Source organism: Psammomys obesus, unplaced genomic scaffold (genome assembly GCF_907164565.1).
Source record: "Psammomys obesus unplaced genomic scaffold, mPsaObe1.curated_primary_1811, whole genome shotgun sequence".
NCBI classification, from domain to species: Eukaryota; Metazoa; Chordata; class Mammalia; order Rodentia; family Muridae; genus Psammomys; species Psammomys obesus.
In genome coordinates, this window is record NW_026585504.1 from 68,158,234 (window position 1) to 68,175,905 (window position 17,672).

Sequence of the window (17,672 nt, forward strand, 5' to 3'; positions counted from 1 at the left end):
AAATTTAAGAATATAGAATACATGTTTTTCAGGCAATGTTTCAAAAGTGAAAGAGATAGATTGATCTGCTAGAGCCTATTTTCAGCATTCCTCGAAAGTGTGGCAGAAAAGGTTGGCAAGCTTGCTTAATTTCATGTATGTATCGATGGGGTCTATGACTTCCTGTGCGTCTTGAAGTCCTTCAAGGCTGTGCTTGATGTGCCAGCTCTGGGAACACGTAACCAAGAAGAATAAGGAGGAACCTATAACTTTCTACATGCAGCGTTTCTGCTCCAGTAACCTTCGAACCATCCATGCTTCCCTTTCTCATTGCACAAAGAGTGTGAGCACCAGGCTGTTGGCCTTTGAAAAATAAATACAAAGTCTATATAATCATTTCTGAACTCATGTAAAGCTTGTATCAAGTTTTCATAGAGAATTCTCGCAATATTATCTTCCCAATGAACTTCACTTCTGCTGACCACGGGAATTTCACATACATGCAGTATGCATGTATGAATACTGCAGTTCCTCAGGCAGAACCCAGCTGAGTGACCCACTGACAGCAGGCAGATGTTTATTACCAGTAGCATTGCATGTGCTCAGTGCGTCCCTCTGAGAACTGAAGAGTTCTGATGATCTGCTACTCAAGTGGAAGATGGGCTGGCACTAAATCCTGTTTTTGTTCATTTTCTATAAAGGAAGCCAAATCCAACTCTCTTCAAGAGCTGTGATGAAACTGGAGAGAGGAATTCTTTTATGTATAATTAATCAGTAGAGAGAATGTACTTCGCTTGTGATGTAATGAGGAAACTTGGGCTGCCTGACCTCAGACTCCAGTCTTTGTCTGCAGCTTTGACTTGGAAGCTAGCTTCTTGAAAAGTCACGTGTGAGCTCCTTACCTTCATGCCCATGCGCTGTATTGATAGGCTGTTAATTTTCTTTCATGTGTAGCATTTATTTGTGATGCTTCTCTCTTCCACACAGCTAAAATGCATTTCTCTTTCCCTATGGTTGCTAATTTAATGGTTTCTGAAAAAGAATTCTAGGGGCATCAAACAGTACTTGCTGAATGGGTGAGCTACTATCTCAAATAAAATATGGCGGCAAAAAATAAAACTGGCCAGTGACCAGATCACATGGATGATTTTGGGAACAGCTATGCAGTCTGTGTTTTATACACTTTTAAGATGAAATCCTGGGCTTCAGAAGAAATGTAAGAATTTTCTTACATTCAAATAAGTCATACTGGTGATGGTGTTTGTCTGAGTGGTCAAATATTTATGCAAACTGAGGCACTTGTAAAAGTAAACCAACGAACTGTGGCTGTTTAAGCCAAGACAGCAACATTTCCCAGGACTCCTCTCAACAAACATGGCAGCTGACCATTGCATCTCTTCCTCTTCATTGATAAGAAAAGGAACATGAGGTAGAGAGAAGTTATTCGTGGTTATGCCTGCAAACATGTAAGATGAAATAAAAGATTAGTTTGTAAATTCTCTTTATGTTTTAGAAAATTAGAGATGATTCCGTTATTGGAAAGCTTCCCTCTCTTTGTTTTCTTTTTTCTTACCTTGTTTTATGAACTAAAATTACACTAGAAAAGGTCACCATCCTGGGCACTGTGAATTATGCTTTATGTGCAGGATCTCATGAAACCCTATGCCAATCAAAAAGAAGAAAGGTTTTGTTGTTGTTGTTTGTTTGTTTTTTCTTCAGTTTTACAATCCAGGAAGTTTTAGTTGAACTAAGTAGCTTCTGAAGTTACAGAGGTGTATCTGTTCCTAGGAGGTAGTCATGTGTAGCTGCTTATGAAATATGACTCCTAAAATATCACTGGTTTTTTGCTTTCAGATGGCTAGAGAGGAATTACCAGCATGTTTTCTTCTTGTTTCTGTGAAAGGCAGTAGGCTAAGAAGGAGGGCATCAAGGTAGTATGCTTGGAGCAGCATCAAGCTCATGAAGCATATTGCAGCCTTGAGGTCTATCAACAGTGGGGACATTTGAGAGGCAAGAATGAGCATTGAAAAGTCCGAATACTGCATGTGATGTTGCAATCACTGTCCTGTATTATTAATAGCCAACCATCCTGTTTCACTCTTATATATCCACTGACCTCTGGGAGCCTCCCAACATGTGTGTTCTCCTCCAACCCTGCGTCTCATATCTTCACCCCTGCCCTGCCATGCATGGTCACCATGTGCACTGGCATGTTCGGTCAGTTATAAACTCAGTATCTATTTGTTATTCCAAAGCTCTAACTGAATAACATCCGACATCGAGGATCAACACCTGTGGTATTTAATTCAGTGTGCTGTACTCCAGTTTATCTAACTGAGTAATCCCACAGGTCACTTTGCCATACTTATTTCTTCTGATTTATTTTTTACCATGTGCTGGGGATTGGTGGTATAGGCCCCCACAGTGACTCTATAAATATCCCTCTGTGTTTGGAGCCCACTCACATATTTTTCTATGTTAAATATAATTCTTGATCTTTAAATTGTCATCTTCTCTAAATGTTACGCCTTTCCACTATAATTAATAACTTAAGCTTAATTATCCCTGATGACTTAGTGATGACAGAACGTGCATAAATAAAAACTTAACTTAAGGGAATTGTTTGTTAGCCATAATCATTGTTAAGCAATTGTTTATATTTGCAAATGAGTACTTTAATATATTGTTATTTTTCATAATCGGCCTAATGAAGTGGGAAACATCATTCATATTACTGACACTTCAGCCCTCTGCACATCTGTGGGCAGCTGAAGAACTGTTTGAAAGAAAACAAGAAACCATGAGCTGTGATTAGAACTCTTTCCTCTGGAACATTCCATCTTTTAATGGAAAGCTCATACACAGACTTTGACTTCTGTGTAAGACAGTCTGATTGTATAAATGTGGTTTTAAGAAAATGTTTCCTCCTACCACTGTCCATTTCTTGTCTGAAAATTGGAACAATGGTAGTAACAATGATAGTATTAATAATACTAATTTCAGTCTCTGTGTTTTAATAATAAAATAAGGCAGTATATGTAAAATGCTCAGAATGGATCTGACATTAAGCTTGTGGACAATTAATTTCTGAGAACCTTTTGTTTCATATGTTCCTAGGAGGTAGTCATGTATATGCAATCCCCAGGTATCCTCTATCTGCAAGCTACCACATCTACTTCCATTCCTGCTCTCCAGAAATCATCTTTCTGTGTAGTCAGGAAGGGAGAAAGGCTTTGTCTGGCCTCTTCTTATGACAGTGTCCTCAAGCTTTGCTTCCCTTGTCTTGCCTGGCTTTGCACCGGGGATAGAGGCTGCCAAAAGCATTTGTTTTTCTTGCTTCCCTTGAATGGATACAAATTCACCGCCCTGAAGTTGGCTTCCACATGGAATAGTGTGAGAGCCCCACTCTACCTGCCTTCCATTGTCTTTGCCGGGTGATCACTGAATCAAATCTGATATTCGTGACAGATTCCTGGAGAACCCTTCAGAACTGACTGTTTACTATGACCATTGAAGGAAAAAAGCATGCACACAGAACTTGATGGATGTTTCCATAGCTCAAGCTCCCTATTAATTCTAGGCCCCTCTTCAAAGTCATATAAATTTTCTGTTATTTATATAAAGTGACCATTGTTTTTCCCTCTATGAAAATTTTAATCATATGTTAATTGATTGTTTTTTAACCATAGAATCCATCTTTTTCACCCTCTACCTGAAAAACCATTGGGCATGGCTATCAGTGTAACTCTTACACAGGCTTTGAACCATTCATTGTGGAGTCACATCATCAAGGCAAAGAGTGTGTGTGTGTGTGTGTGTGTGTGTGTGTGTGTGTGTGTGTGCACGTGCGCACGCGTGCATGCATGTGTGTGTGTTGTGTACATATGGTGTGGGAGTAGGAATAAACTATATAAAGTCATGTCTTCATTGGGTGTTCTCTCTGTCTCTGTGTGCCTGTCTGTCTCTCCTTTTCCCCTTCAAACTTCCCTGAATCACTTGCTTTCATTACGGTTGTTTACAGGGTCCTGGGTGAAGGGGTTATAGACAGGAGCTTGAGCAACTTATAAGTAACTACACAAGGGGAGAAAATGTCTCTTCCCTACAACCATTAACTGCCTCATACCCTCAGGGAAAAAGCAGGCCTTCCTCAGCAATCATTAACTGCCTTTTTAGCACTGTAAAACAGTGTGCTCATTTCTTCCATTATCTTTGATATTTATTTGATGTCTCCTAAGGTAATATCTGAGTGGCATACATGCAAACCCACACCCATGTGCAAATTCTAGCTAAATAATAATTTCTGGAGTAAGAACAGTGCAGCTGGAATTGGTTGAGCGTGGGTGAGGAAACTTCCTCCTAAAGGCACGACTATTTACAAAGACTGTCTACACCCAAATGAAGATACTGTGATCTTGAAGCAGTGTTTCACTGACAGTTTTTCTTCACAACCTGCCTGGGAGGAATGATCCTATCATTTGCTTTGTTTGATGGCAGCATCTCTCCTTGGAACTATGGCATTCTCTGGTAGAAGAACAAGTCCTTCAGATGGGATAATTTAATGAAGGGGCAATTTCCATGGAATCGACAATGCTATCAGGAACTAACAGGGGATGATGGCTTAGACCCAGGCTAGTGAGGTTTGGGATACTGAACAATGATAGTGGAGAATGCACTAATGTAACCAAAAGGCAACAGCCAGAGACAAGTGCCAGTAAAGTCTGCAAGAACCTTGGCTTTCGGGAGAAGGGGGAGATGGAGCAGGAGGGCGACCCGGAGGAAGGTGCCTGTGGAGTGATCATTATCATCTCTTTCTCCTGTTCCACTTTTATTTTTCCTCATCATGTGACCATCTTTCCCTTACACAAACTCCAAATGAGCCAGTGTGCAGTGGGGCTGATGGCAGTCTGACATGGTTAGCTCCCTCCCACGTATACAGCAGGTTACTCAGGGACAACCTGGGGTCTGGAGAGCAAAGGCTGAGATCCTGTGCATCTCCACTCCTGGCCCAAGGTCATGACATGTGCAAGAGCTATTCTCCTCTTCCCTCCTGAAGATCTCACAAAAGTCAGGAACAGGTTTTAAAATAACCAATTACTTTCAGGAATAAAAGAAAAGTGTTGCCCTTAGACGGGAGATCAAAGCAAATTTGTAGAAAACAGACATCATTTGACAGAGAGTGTGGAAGCAAGAAACTGAGGATGCCAAGTGGAGCCAGAACTTAACTAGTATAAAGTGGTGGCAGTTGCAAAGAAAATCCTCTGAGTTAGGAGGACTGCAAAGTGTTGGGGACTTCACAGATAGAAGATAAGAGTGAGGAGTAGGCCTAAGAAAAACTGTTGGTTACTGAACAGCTAAATAAATAATGGAAGCATGAAAATACCTAAACAACTGAAAATTAGTGAAAGTTAAATTTCCATCAATTACAACATAAGGCCATCATGTAACTTTTTTTTAATTTTAATTTTTTATAGTAATTACAGTTTATTCACTTTGTATCCCAGCTGTAGTCCCTTTCTCATTCCCCCACCCCAATCGCACCCTCCCTCCTTAATCTTCTCCCATGCCATTCTCCAAGTCCACTGATAGGGGAGGGCCCCCTCCCCCTCCATCTGACCCTAGCCTATCAGGTCTCATCAGGACTAGCTGTATTGTCTTCCTCTGTGGCCTGGTAAGGCAGCTCTCCCATCAGGGGGAGGTGATCAAAGAGCCCACCAGAGATCATGTCAGAAATAGCCCCTGTTCCTATTACTAAGGAACCTACTTAGAGACTGAGCTGCCATGGGCTACATCTGTGCAGGGGTTCTAGGTTATCTCCATGCATGGTCTTTGGTTATAGTATCAGTCTCAGAAAAGACCCCTGGGCCCAGATTTCTTGGTTCTGTTGCTCTCCTTGTGGAGCTCTTCTACCCTCCAGGTCTTTCTACCTCCCCCTTCTTTCATATGATTCCCTGCACTCTGCCCAAAGTTTGGTTATGAGTCTCAGCATCTGCTTTAACACCCTGCTGGGTAGAGTCTTTCAGAGGCCCTCTGTGGTAGGCTCCTGTCCTGTTCCCTGTTTTCTCCCTTTTCTGATTTCTGTCATCAAGAAGTAAGGAGATGACTTGGAAGTAGCCACAAATTATAGAAACAGAAGAGTTGAAAGTGCTCCTTCCGAAAAGGGAGGCAGAGGTAGGGGAGTTGTGGGTCAGTTGCTTTTCTTTGTAAAGTCTTCTTGTATTAGTGATTTTTTGAAAATCCATGTGCATACATAATTGCTGCAAATGCTCTTTTCCTCCTTTTGTTTGGCTCCATTTAGTTTACTGGCTTTCTAGAAATTAACTTATTAACATGGTTAGGTCCATTACCTGTCCCCTATCTACCAATTAATTCCTTTGTTCTCTTGCACATCCCCCTTCTTCATTCTTTATAAGTCCTAATCGTCTCTCCTCTCTCCCTCCCCACTTCCATGTACACATACTTTCTCACTGGAGGCACCGTGGCTTCTTCTGTAAATTCCTCCCACTGCAACATTTCAGCCTTTTTTTCTTAACTTAAAATGGTCTTGTCCTTTGTACTATAATTTTGCTATGTAGCCTTCCAGGCTTAGAGTGAAATCTGTGCTTTCCATGAGTTCCCTGTGGTTTCCTAAGTCAAAAATAAAAGATTTATCTGTCTTCTTTTTTTAATTTTAATTTTTATTAATTATAATATATTCACTTTGTATCCCCCCTGTAGCTTCCTCCCTCCTCCCCTCGTAATCCCACCCTCTTTCCCCTTTCTCCACCCATGCCCCTCCCCCAGTCCACTGATAGAGGAGGTCTTCCTTCCCTTCCTTCTGATCCTAGTCTATCAGGTATCATCAGGAGTGGCTGCATTGTCTTCCCCTGTATCCTGGTAAAGCTGCTCCCTGCTCAGGGAGAGCTGATCAAAGATCAGGTCATTCAGTTCATGTCAGAGACAGTCCCTATTCCCATTACTATGGAAACCACTTGGACACTGAACTGCCATGGGCTACATCTGTGCAGGGGTTCTAGGTTATCTCCATGAATGTCTACATGTAGAAAAATGCAAATAGATCCATACTTATCACCCTGCACAAAACTAAAGTCTAAGTGGATCAAAGACCTCAATATAAAACCAGACACACTAAACCTGTTAGAAGAAAAAGTGGGGAAGAGCCTTGAACTCATTGGCATAGGAGACAACTTCCTGAACAGAACACCAACAGCACAGGCTCTAAGAGCAACAATCAATAAATGGGACCTCATGAAACTGAAAAGCTTCTGTAAAGCAAAGGACACTGTCATCAGAACAAAACAACAGCCTTCAGATTGGGAAAGGATCTTCACCAACCCTATATCTGACAGAGGGCTAATATCCAGAATATATAAAGAACTAAAGAAGTTACACAGCAACAGATCAAGTAATTCAATTTAAAAATGGGGTACAGAGCTAAACAGAGAATTCTTGATAGAGGAATATAGAATGGCCAAAGAACACTTAAAGAAATGCTCAACTTCCTTATCTGTCTTCTGATCCTGCTCTGCTGCTCATGTCTTTGAACTACCTGCCCCCTTTACTTCCTGTTGGTTCATAAACATCATGAGGAAAAACACTCATTCACACACAAAAAGAAAACAAAACAAAAGCCTTCTTTTAAAAGCTGTTTTAACTAAAAACACATTAGGACAGTAGAAGGTAGTTCTTGACCATCAGAACACACAGGCTGGAAATAACATTTGAGTTTACTGCCTCTGTGTGAAACTTCTTGCACAGGAGGGAGATTGAGGATCAGCTCCCAGCAGTCACCGCACTCATTTCAGCTTCCCTTTACAAATATGCTTAGCCTAACTCTTTTTTACTTTCCTTCCAGGTGCTACCTGGAGTTGATCTCTGTTGATGGAAAAGGGACTATAATTTTATTTCTCATTTTCTACAGGAAATACCACAATAAAACAGTCTCGATATAGGATTATCATTCAGGAAGCAGCCAATGGAGGTCAGGAGTGCCCGGATACCTTATTTGAAGAGAGAGAGTGTGAAGATATCTCATTGTGTCCTACATACCGGTAGGTACTTAGTTACTTTTGGATTATCATTAGACCTGAGCATAATTGTACCTTATTTCCTTTCATATATGGTTGCTTAGTGAATTTTTTAAAGTTGTAACATCTTATACCTTCAAATATTCAGTATTTTTTTTTTACTGGAACGTATTCAGAAAGAATAAAGAACATGAATACATAATTAACAGCAGAGTAAAATTGGAGGATAATTTGCTATAAATGAGCTGCTGGAATGCTGCCTTTTCTGCAATCAGCCTTCTGGATAATGTTCTAAAGAGAGATGGGATGAGATTTTTATCTAGAACACTCACACACCTACACACAAACACATACCACACTTATACACACATAGACATAAACGCTTATAGACGCACATACAATCAGACACAAACACATATAAACACATACACATAGACCTATATAAAATATGTACATTCAAACACACATCCACAGGCACACACAAAGACATGCAGATACACACAAACACATATAAACACATACACACATACACAGACTTACATACATACACAAACACAAAAAAGCATGTGCACACATACACATTTAAACATATGCTCATAGAAACACATAGACACAGACATACAGATACACAGGCACATAAACAATCACACACATAAGACATACATGCATGTAGAGAAGTGAACAAAACCACATATACACACAGCACTCCTAGACTCATGTAGACACGTACATAAACACACACAAACACCTATGAAGACATACATATGCACACAATACATACACACATATACACACACAGATATAGATCCACACAGACATACACACATACATATATGTGCTTACACATGCAGAGACACATGCAGAAACATAGGCATACATGTGCAAACACAAGACAAACATGTACAAAATACCAGCACACCAAGAGGTACACACTCAGCCTGTTCTCATCTCACAACTTTCAACAAGCTAGTAAAGATATGGTATGCTTCAAGAGTAAAATGAGATGCATGTGTATTAACCAGCTGGATAGTACATTTATAATAATATTTTTATTCTTGGTAAATTTCATCCAGGTAGAAAATGTGTCCTTGATGATACTTGTTCCCAACTCCCCTCTTTTTAATAAGAGAAAAGGGTAATAAATTTTTTATGTTCCTTCTAGCTTCTTCCCTTTCAGAAATTGGTATTTACTGTTATATGAAACAATATCCAACTTTTTTTTTCAAGTCTTACCCTTCCAGTCTTTTAGAATTTGAGTTTCAAATTCAATGATACCATTGCTTTTAAATAATCTTAGATTAAACATAGTCACTGATTTATGATAATAGCTCATGGATTAAAGATCATATAGTTTTACCAACTCACTCAAAATACATTTTGCAAAATTATCTAATGTTTCATCCTAATAATTTCAGAAAATGTATCTTAAAGCTGTGAGGCTTAAGGGCTAATTTAGTCAGGAACAATGTGGTTTCCTTGCTTTTCCAAAGAGAGCACATTTAGGTTCTACATGTGTGTCATTGAGAAGTCCAGTCCCACTGTTCTGCCTGTGCTTCACTCCATCATTCCAGTTTGATGGCCAGTTTGGGGAGGATGTAGATAATCATTCAGATCAGCCCCCAGACTGTTCTTTGATCCCATAGCCACGGAATCACTGTCCATAATCACCCTCTTGTGTCTGTCCAGACACAATGCCTCTGTCCAGAAAAGCTCTCTCAGAGAAAGTAGCCAAGTGAAAAACTTAGCCAAACCAAATATTATCAGACATTTTCATAAACCAGAGCCATTATAATCAGCTGAAATCTCAGCAACCTTTGGTGGGCCGTTCAGTTTTCCTCCATACTTGCTATTTGGTAGCACTTCAATTTAACACATCATGATTCAAAATGTGGACCTGAGCCCATCACCACCTTAGCTACTGTGGAGGCGACTATGTTGAGGGAATCTATGTGTAAACAAAGTGAATTCATTCTTGTGGAAGTTAATAGCCGATTTATTTGATCATGACATGCTTTCTATTTGTGTTTCCTGATTTTCAACCAAACTCTTAAGTCATTCTCATTAAAGAAGCCACTTGAAGGTGATCAATGATATATTTATTTACTGGTCATATTTTGTTAAGGAGCTCATAAAGTTTGGCCCAGTGGATAAAGTAGCTCTTGTTTTATTAAAGTGCTTGGCTTATATGAAACAGACCATAAACGCACACTTACTGAAAGAACAAAAACCATGTTTAGACTTTGGCCTTGAGTTTTCTGGAAAACTGTGCAGCAATAATTTTAAAAGCAGAAGCCATCCTCCATGTGTGAAAGAGACAATTTTTATTAACTTGAGAAAGGTAAGCAGAGAGAAGCAAGGTGTCTTCCTCAGAGACCATTTCCTCAGAGGCAAGCAAGTCCTGAAATCTCATCCAGTAATATCCAGTTCTCTTCCTTGAGATGAACTTGGGAGTAAGGTCAGTGCCTATGGTCACTTTCTGCATTTCATTCCATGACTGACAGAAATAGTAGAGATATGCCTAAGACCTAAAAGTACCATTTTTTTTTTTTTTTGCATTTCAGGACTGAAATGACTTTATTTTTTTAAATTTTTTATTAATTACACTTTATTCATTTTGTATCCCCCCATAAGCCCTCCCTCCTCCCCTCCCAATCCCACCCTCCCTCCCCTTTCTGCATGCATGCCACTCCCCAAGTCCACTGATAGGGGAGGTTTTCCTCTTCTTTCTGATCTTAGTCTATCAGTTCTCATCAAAAATGGCTGCATTGTCCTCTACTGTGGCCTGGTAAGGCTGCTCCCCCCTCAGGGGGAAGTGATCAACGAGCAGGCCAATCAGATTATGTCAGAGGCAGTCCCTCTTCCCATTACTATGTAACCCACTTGGACACTGAACTGCCATGGGCTACACCTGTGCAGGGGTTCCAGGTCATCTCCACGAATAGTCCTTGGTTGGAGTATGAGTCCCTGGGAAGTTCCCTGTGTTCAAATTATCTTGTTCTGTTGCTCTGCTTATGGAGTTCCCGTCCCCTCCAGCTCTTATTATTTCCCACTTCTTACATAGAATATTTTTAAAAAGAAGACAGAAGCACATGAGAATGGGTGAAAGTTTGCACCCCAAGATTTCAGATGTTCAAACTTTGTATCTTCTTTGTTTTGGTAGGACACAAGGATTGCTCCCTTTTCTTCTTTACATTTATTATTTTTTTAATGATTGTAAATAAGCAAAGTGATCTGCATATTTTGAGCTTCTCACTGCTATTTTTTTTTTTATATCTGAAATAAGATTCACACATGAAATGTTCAAATTCCCAAAAGAAGAGTCAAAGCTTTAGTCAGGAACCAGGCTGGCGAGTAGAGTCAACAACCCAAATCTTACCATCCCCAGCACTCACTAGGGCTGGATTTTATATTATTGATTGATTGATTGATTGATTGATTGATTGATTGTAACACATGTGTGCATATGTGTTCATGAATCAGAATATATATGATGTTTTTTTTACATATGTTTTTGAGACATTGGTGTAAAGGTTGCATTATAGATATATCTGTTGGGTTGGTCACCCTATTGTCTGCCATTTGTATTTTGAATCACTGTGGATTTCTCTAATAGCCTTCTTTGCTGAAGAAGGAGATTTCTTTCATAAAGGGTGAGAGCTACATTTATCCACAGGTATAGAGATAAGGTATTCTTGTCTAGGAAAGTAGGGGTAGTAGGTTCTACTTTGGGGTCTGTGACCTCACCAGCCATGAGTGAGGTCATAGACCCCATAAGCAAAGAATATAGTACCAGACATGGTTTCTTCCAAATCCAAGCTAACTGAGCCCTAGTTTTACTATTTTTGCATTTCTAAGTCGAGTATTGAGAGTATTTCCTCTGCATATTTGTTGTGGTAAAAGTTTGGTTCTGTTCTCTGTGTGATCTCAGGTGGAAATCGCAGAAATGGAGCCCTTGCATCTTGGTTCCAGAGTCTGTCAGACAGGGGAGAACAGGCACCAGTGAGGCCTGTGGGAAGGGGCTGCAGACAAGGGGTAAGTGGAGCTTCACATAGCTTCATGTTCATGTGCGGTCTAAAGTCAAACTACACTGTTCTTGGCTGTTTATTCTTAATATTTGAGCAAGTTGTGACATTTCTGGACTGAGGCATTTATATTTACCACTAATTTACTCTTTGCATTAGTGTTATTAGTAAATATCATCAATTAACCATAACCTTTCACTGAATCTCAGCACTAAAGCAAAGAAATGAATATATCTCAATCATAACTGACCTCAATGTCTGTATTGTGAATGAGTGTTGGATAAGAGCCAAGGTGTTATGGAAATGCCAAAATCAGATCTGAAAGCACAAATGCCACTTTGTTTACATGGTATGTTTATGTGCTGATTAAATATATGAATAAAACCGTAACTGGGTAAATTGACTGATCTTAATGATGCTGGTGTGTGTGAGTGTGTGCGTGTGCAGGGTTCCTTGTGGAAATGTTCGCTGTAGAAGATGCACAGGAAGTATTAACATTTCTAAAAGGCTAGACTGCTGTGTCTGAAGTAGGGTGTCTTAGTATGAGCCTCTAGGAAGAGCAGCAAATCTCTGAAAAGCTCCTAATGACTCAGGCTGTTCTCCCGCCTATCTTGTTCCTAATACAAGGTTTGACTACAAGGGCTTGATAGGAAGTGCTTCATTCTGAAAGTGGAATAACCTCCTCTCCCTACTTCTGTTGGAGCCTCTTGCTTTACTATCCAGACACACAACAAGAGAGGCTGTGTCACTGGAAAACAGTGAGAGGGTAGAGGAGAAGAGAGAGGCTAAAGTGAAACCCAGAGAGACCGTGGGACAGCTCTGTGTGGATGACGACACTTCGTTTCCTCCCCTCGTCTGCTTTAGCAGCCTTCCGCCCTGTGCAGCACTTCCCCTATACAAGCCTGGGATTCTTTTTCTCACAGATAATGACATTTAGAAATTAATATTATCAGATACTGTACCTTAGATACTCTTGACTGTCCACCAGACACCATGCCCCTAATACCCATAAAACCCTCTAAATGTTAGTATTATATAATTAATAAAAACAATGTCACTGGATTTTTGAAAAGGCCTCTAGTATGAAAGAACACAAATAAATAAATGAATAGGAAGTAATAAAACAGAAAAGAAAAATTTTTAAAAATATGAAAAATTGTCAATTAAGTAATCCAAGAAAATGCCTTTTGGGGAAACTATACATCTCTTAGTTCAACAAGTTCAAATTAATTGAAAAAGACTTACATTAGGCCCATTAGTGTGAAATTGAAAGACACAGGAAAATGATCTAATCCCCAGCCTTCCAAAGGAAGTTATAAGCCAAACACAGGGGTTCTCAGCATCAGCTTTGGGAAGTGAAAGGAAACAAGGCAATCCCTCAAGGGCTAATGAATGGGGTCTTAGTCCACATCACAGTATCACGCAGGGATCAAGGCAAGATGAAAATATCCGCAGAAAACAAAAGTCCCTTATAGTATACGTAATGCGGCTCATCTCAGAGGCATGATGAGTATATTGGGAAAACTGGGAATCATCCTTGGAAAGAAGGCCGTTTTCTCTGGAGAAGAGACGGGATGAGGGGCAGGACCAAAGTAGTCCACAGGCCTAGCATATGTTACACAGAGAGCCACTAACACACTCCTGCTGCCACTAGGCCTGATTTCACTCTAGTGTTGCTATTCTACCACGGCAGGGAGTCTCACCTGTGGAAATTCTCTGTGGCTTACAGCCGCATCAGACTCCTTGCAAAGGGTTTGTCTTTGTGTGTTGTATCCATTTTGATTGAGACTCTATATCTGGAGAGCCGACCTCTCTGTGTCTCCTCTGTAGCTCTGAGGGAGCTTCAGCTTGGATCATACAGTAAATTCTCATGAGTCATGCTTCCCTGTTGCCATTCAGTGCAGTCTCAGAAATGCTGAGACCTCATGATGCTTGGCAGATTTGTTTCTGCACAGTTCACTCCCAAACACTGGGCCTAGCTTTACAGATATTCTAGTCATTCCTTCCAGAATGAAACTTTTCAGTGTCAGGAGCAGCGGTTCTCAGTCGGCCAATCATGATCCTCTCAGGGGCTGAACAACCCTTTCACAGGGGTAACCTATTGGATATCTTGCATATCAGATACTTACATTTTTGACTCATAACAGTACCAAAATTACAGTTATGAAGTAACAATGTAATATTTTTATGACTGGGGGGTCACCACAACATGAGAACTATATTAAAGGATCACAGAAGGTGCAGAACCACTAAAGAGCAAGGCTTGAACATATTGACACCTGTTTTCTAGAAAGCCTTGAAAGAGGAAACCTGCACATCTGTCAGATTTGACAGAAACCCTAAGCGGAGAGAGTTGTAGTTCTTGCCTACTAGGCAAATCCATCAACTTGAGTTTCTTTTTTACTCTATTTGATTAACTCAGCAATAGACCTAGAGATGTATCTTAACCACTGTTTGTATGTTTTATTCATTTATTTTTGGTGTTTTTAATCATGTTTCTAGAAATATAAAGACCTGTTGCTTTATTTCATTGTGTTTATGTTGTTAACTTGTTTAGTTGGTGAACATTTAATATGTAATTCTCTTCTAATCAAGGAAGGGTGAAGAAAAGGAGCAGACAGGAATACAGCTATTTCAAAATGCTGTATCTAGCCAGGGCAGTGAGATTTTGGGTTCCACTATCTGAGATAGCCTATCCTTCATATAGAGCCAGACATTTTCTACCCAGTTAGTTGTGCTTAACTTGAATAAGGAAAGAATATGGGTTAATCTTTTGTGACAAATGATAATATAGAAGAAAGAAATATACATACTCTTATTTTTAAAAATGACTATGCTTGAAGAGGTAAAAGTTTTAGTAATACAAAAGAAAAAAAGCAAGGGTCCTAAAATTCCTAAGAGTGTGAAACTATCTGTGGAGTAATTTTAATTTTGCTACCCGAAATGACTCATTTAAAGCTAGCTCAAAAGACACCCATATGTTCTCCTTTGGACCATACCTGGTTCATCAAGTGTTGCGTGTCCCTGTCATCAGGAAGACAACACCGTGGCACTGTGATGGAGATGAAGCGAGAGACAGAGGGTTACGTTCTCTGTGTTTAAGATGTTCTTGACACCTTGAAGTGCCTGAACTCCTTTTCAGCTTACTTTCACTGAATAATGTTTGTGAGAAATGAAGAAGGCAGGCCTGTAATCATCATCAAATCTCTTTGTTCTTTCTTAATTAGTTTTCATCACAATAAAAGGAATAGACTTCTCACACAATAGTTTATGGGAATCTGTGTGCCTTGCCTATAAAGGATCTGCTAAAACTTAAATTGTTTTTTTTTTGTTTGTTTGTTTGTTTGTTGGGGTTTTTTTTTGCTACTTTTAAAAATGCTTCAAATAATTCAGTATAAGAATAAATCTGGGTCACCTTTTACTTTTGAGGAAAGAGGAGAATGAGAAACAGGTAGGAAAAGTTGAAGGAACAGTGTTCTCTAAGAGTGTAACTGTGTAGTGGTAATAAAACCTGGTTTCCAAAGATTGAAATGTGCATGCTGCATGTGTATATCTGTATGTCTATTATTTTCATAAAGTATGCTTGACGTCATAATTTTTCATAACCTAATTTATTTCTAGAGTCTTTAATTTGTGATTGAATCTGTAAAATTTGATTTATCCAATTTCCCAAGCTTATACAAACCATGGGCTGTAAAGTATATATTCATAAAAGCTCCAAATCAATCAATAAATTATATAAACTGGATTCAGAACAAACTACTCAGATTGTAAATCTGAGTACTTTAATTCTCTAACAACTTTTGTTCTGAGTGACACTGTCTTCATAGAGAGAGAGGGAGCGATAAAGATTCCAACCATCATTACCTTAGTGACATTACCTTATCACCCACTCTGGTCTAGAAAACACACAGGTATAGCACAAACACACAGTCTGAAAATGACAGTCACATGTCAAAACTGTCAATCCAAGTGTTCGTTTCTGACACTGTGACAGGATACCATGCAAAAATCAACTGGAGGAGGAAAGAAGTGCCTTGATTCCATTTCTGAGGATTCCAGTTCATGGTCAGTTGGCCCATTGCTTTCGAAAGTGTGCTGAGGCCACACAACACACTAGGGATACATGGCTGAGGAGCCTGCTCACTTCATTACACTGGACAGTAAGAGAGGTGCAGGAGAGAGCCAGACTCCTGGCGTCTCCTTCTAGAGCCTAGCCTAAGTGATCTGCCCCCTCACCACTACTCCCTTCCTCATAAGAGACCCTCCCCATCCCTCTAGGGTCAAAGGCTAGCAGTCAAGCCTTCACATGTGAGCCACTGGAAACATTCAAGATCCAGAGTACAGCCATCAGCCACTCATAGTTTTCTCTCCTATGGCAGACATTTCTTTTGGGGAGGCAAAGAGCAAACTTCTAAATCTTTGTGATCTTATTTTCCAAATGGAGGTATGCTTTTATTACAAAGGTTGATTATCTCATGGTCCCCTACACAGATCACAACCAGAAGGTTTTTTCCATAGGTCCATTGTAGGAAACATATGTCTTGGGGTTAATTATAATTAATAGCTGTACTCAGAGATATGTGTAGTCTTTGCCTTTCTCATTTTATTTGGTTTGTGTTTGCTGTTGAAGGAGGAAGAAATACGTTTTCTGGGAAGAAAAATGGAGTGGTTCTGTAGGAGGACCCTTCTTGACTTAGATAGAAACGAGCTACATTGTCTTTTGCTATGGGCCTTGCCAGGTAGTCATGGGGCCTCACTGACACCCTTTTACCCATAAAACTTTTGTAAGGGGTAGAAACATCTGGGTTTTTCCCCTGGGGATTTATGAAAGGGTGCAGCTGCCTTGTATGCCTTTGAGTCCTGAAACCTGATTGGGGCAATGAGACAATGAAGAAAGGGCAGACACATGGACACAGTACAGAAAAGCTGGGCCTTGTGATCTGATGGAGGCACAGCAGTAGCAGCCTGGAAACTCGGAGCATTTACTTTATACGTCTGAACAGAGGGATGGTTTATTGTAGACAGCTGAAGGAGAGGACGGGTTAGCTAAGGAGGCAGTCCTGTGGGGAAGCATTCCCAGGCTGTTAATGAGCAGGAGGACGCTGTAGCCCTTAATTTCTGCACACAGGCCAACATTCGCACACAGACCGGGGAAACCTTTGCCATTCTCATTTCTTGAGGCATTGTGGTCCTTGACCTGGTCATGCTCACATCCACAACACATTCACTTACTGATATGATAGTGGGTTAAATAATAACTGCCGGAATCATTATATAGATTAATACTAAATACTAATAACCTTTTCCTATAAAATTTAGGACTTCATCTGGTCCTCATACATTACCTCAGGTCCTCATATGCTCTCCACAAAGGTCGCAAGTGACTCCACATACCAGATCATTATCCTAGGGTATCCAACGCACCAGGGTCAATATCTCTGGTGAAGTTTTGTTTAATAACCTTGTTAATAAAATGGAAAAGTGTAATCAGGCTTCGGTATTCATTTTATTAAAGAATATTTATAAGCCTGACATAGTTGTGCATGACTCTAATCTTAGTCCTGGAGGGTGTGGCAGAAGGGATGCTAGTTCCAAGTCAGCCTTCCCACCACACCTACAGCCTTCCCACCACACCTACAGCCTT

At 40.1% G+C, this 17,672-nt stretch overlaps 1 protein-coding gene across 1 annotated transcript in view; it reads left to right on the forward strand.

The window, feature by feature from the left end:
* Positions 1-17,672, forward strand: part of Thsd7b (thrombospondin type 1 domain containing 7B) — a 565,744-nt gene that overhangs the window by 225,251 nt on the left and 322,821 nt on the right. The window contains exons 10-11 of the mRNA XM_055603283.1: positions 7,898-8,027; positions 11,932-12,035. Coding sequence (XP_055459258.1) covers positions 7,898-8,027; positions 11,932-12,035 — 234 coding nt within the window. The remainder of the gene's footprint in view (positions 1-7,897; positions 8,028-11,931; positions 12,036-17,672) is intronic.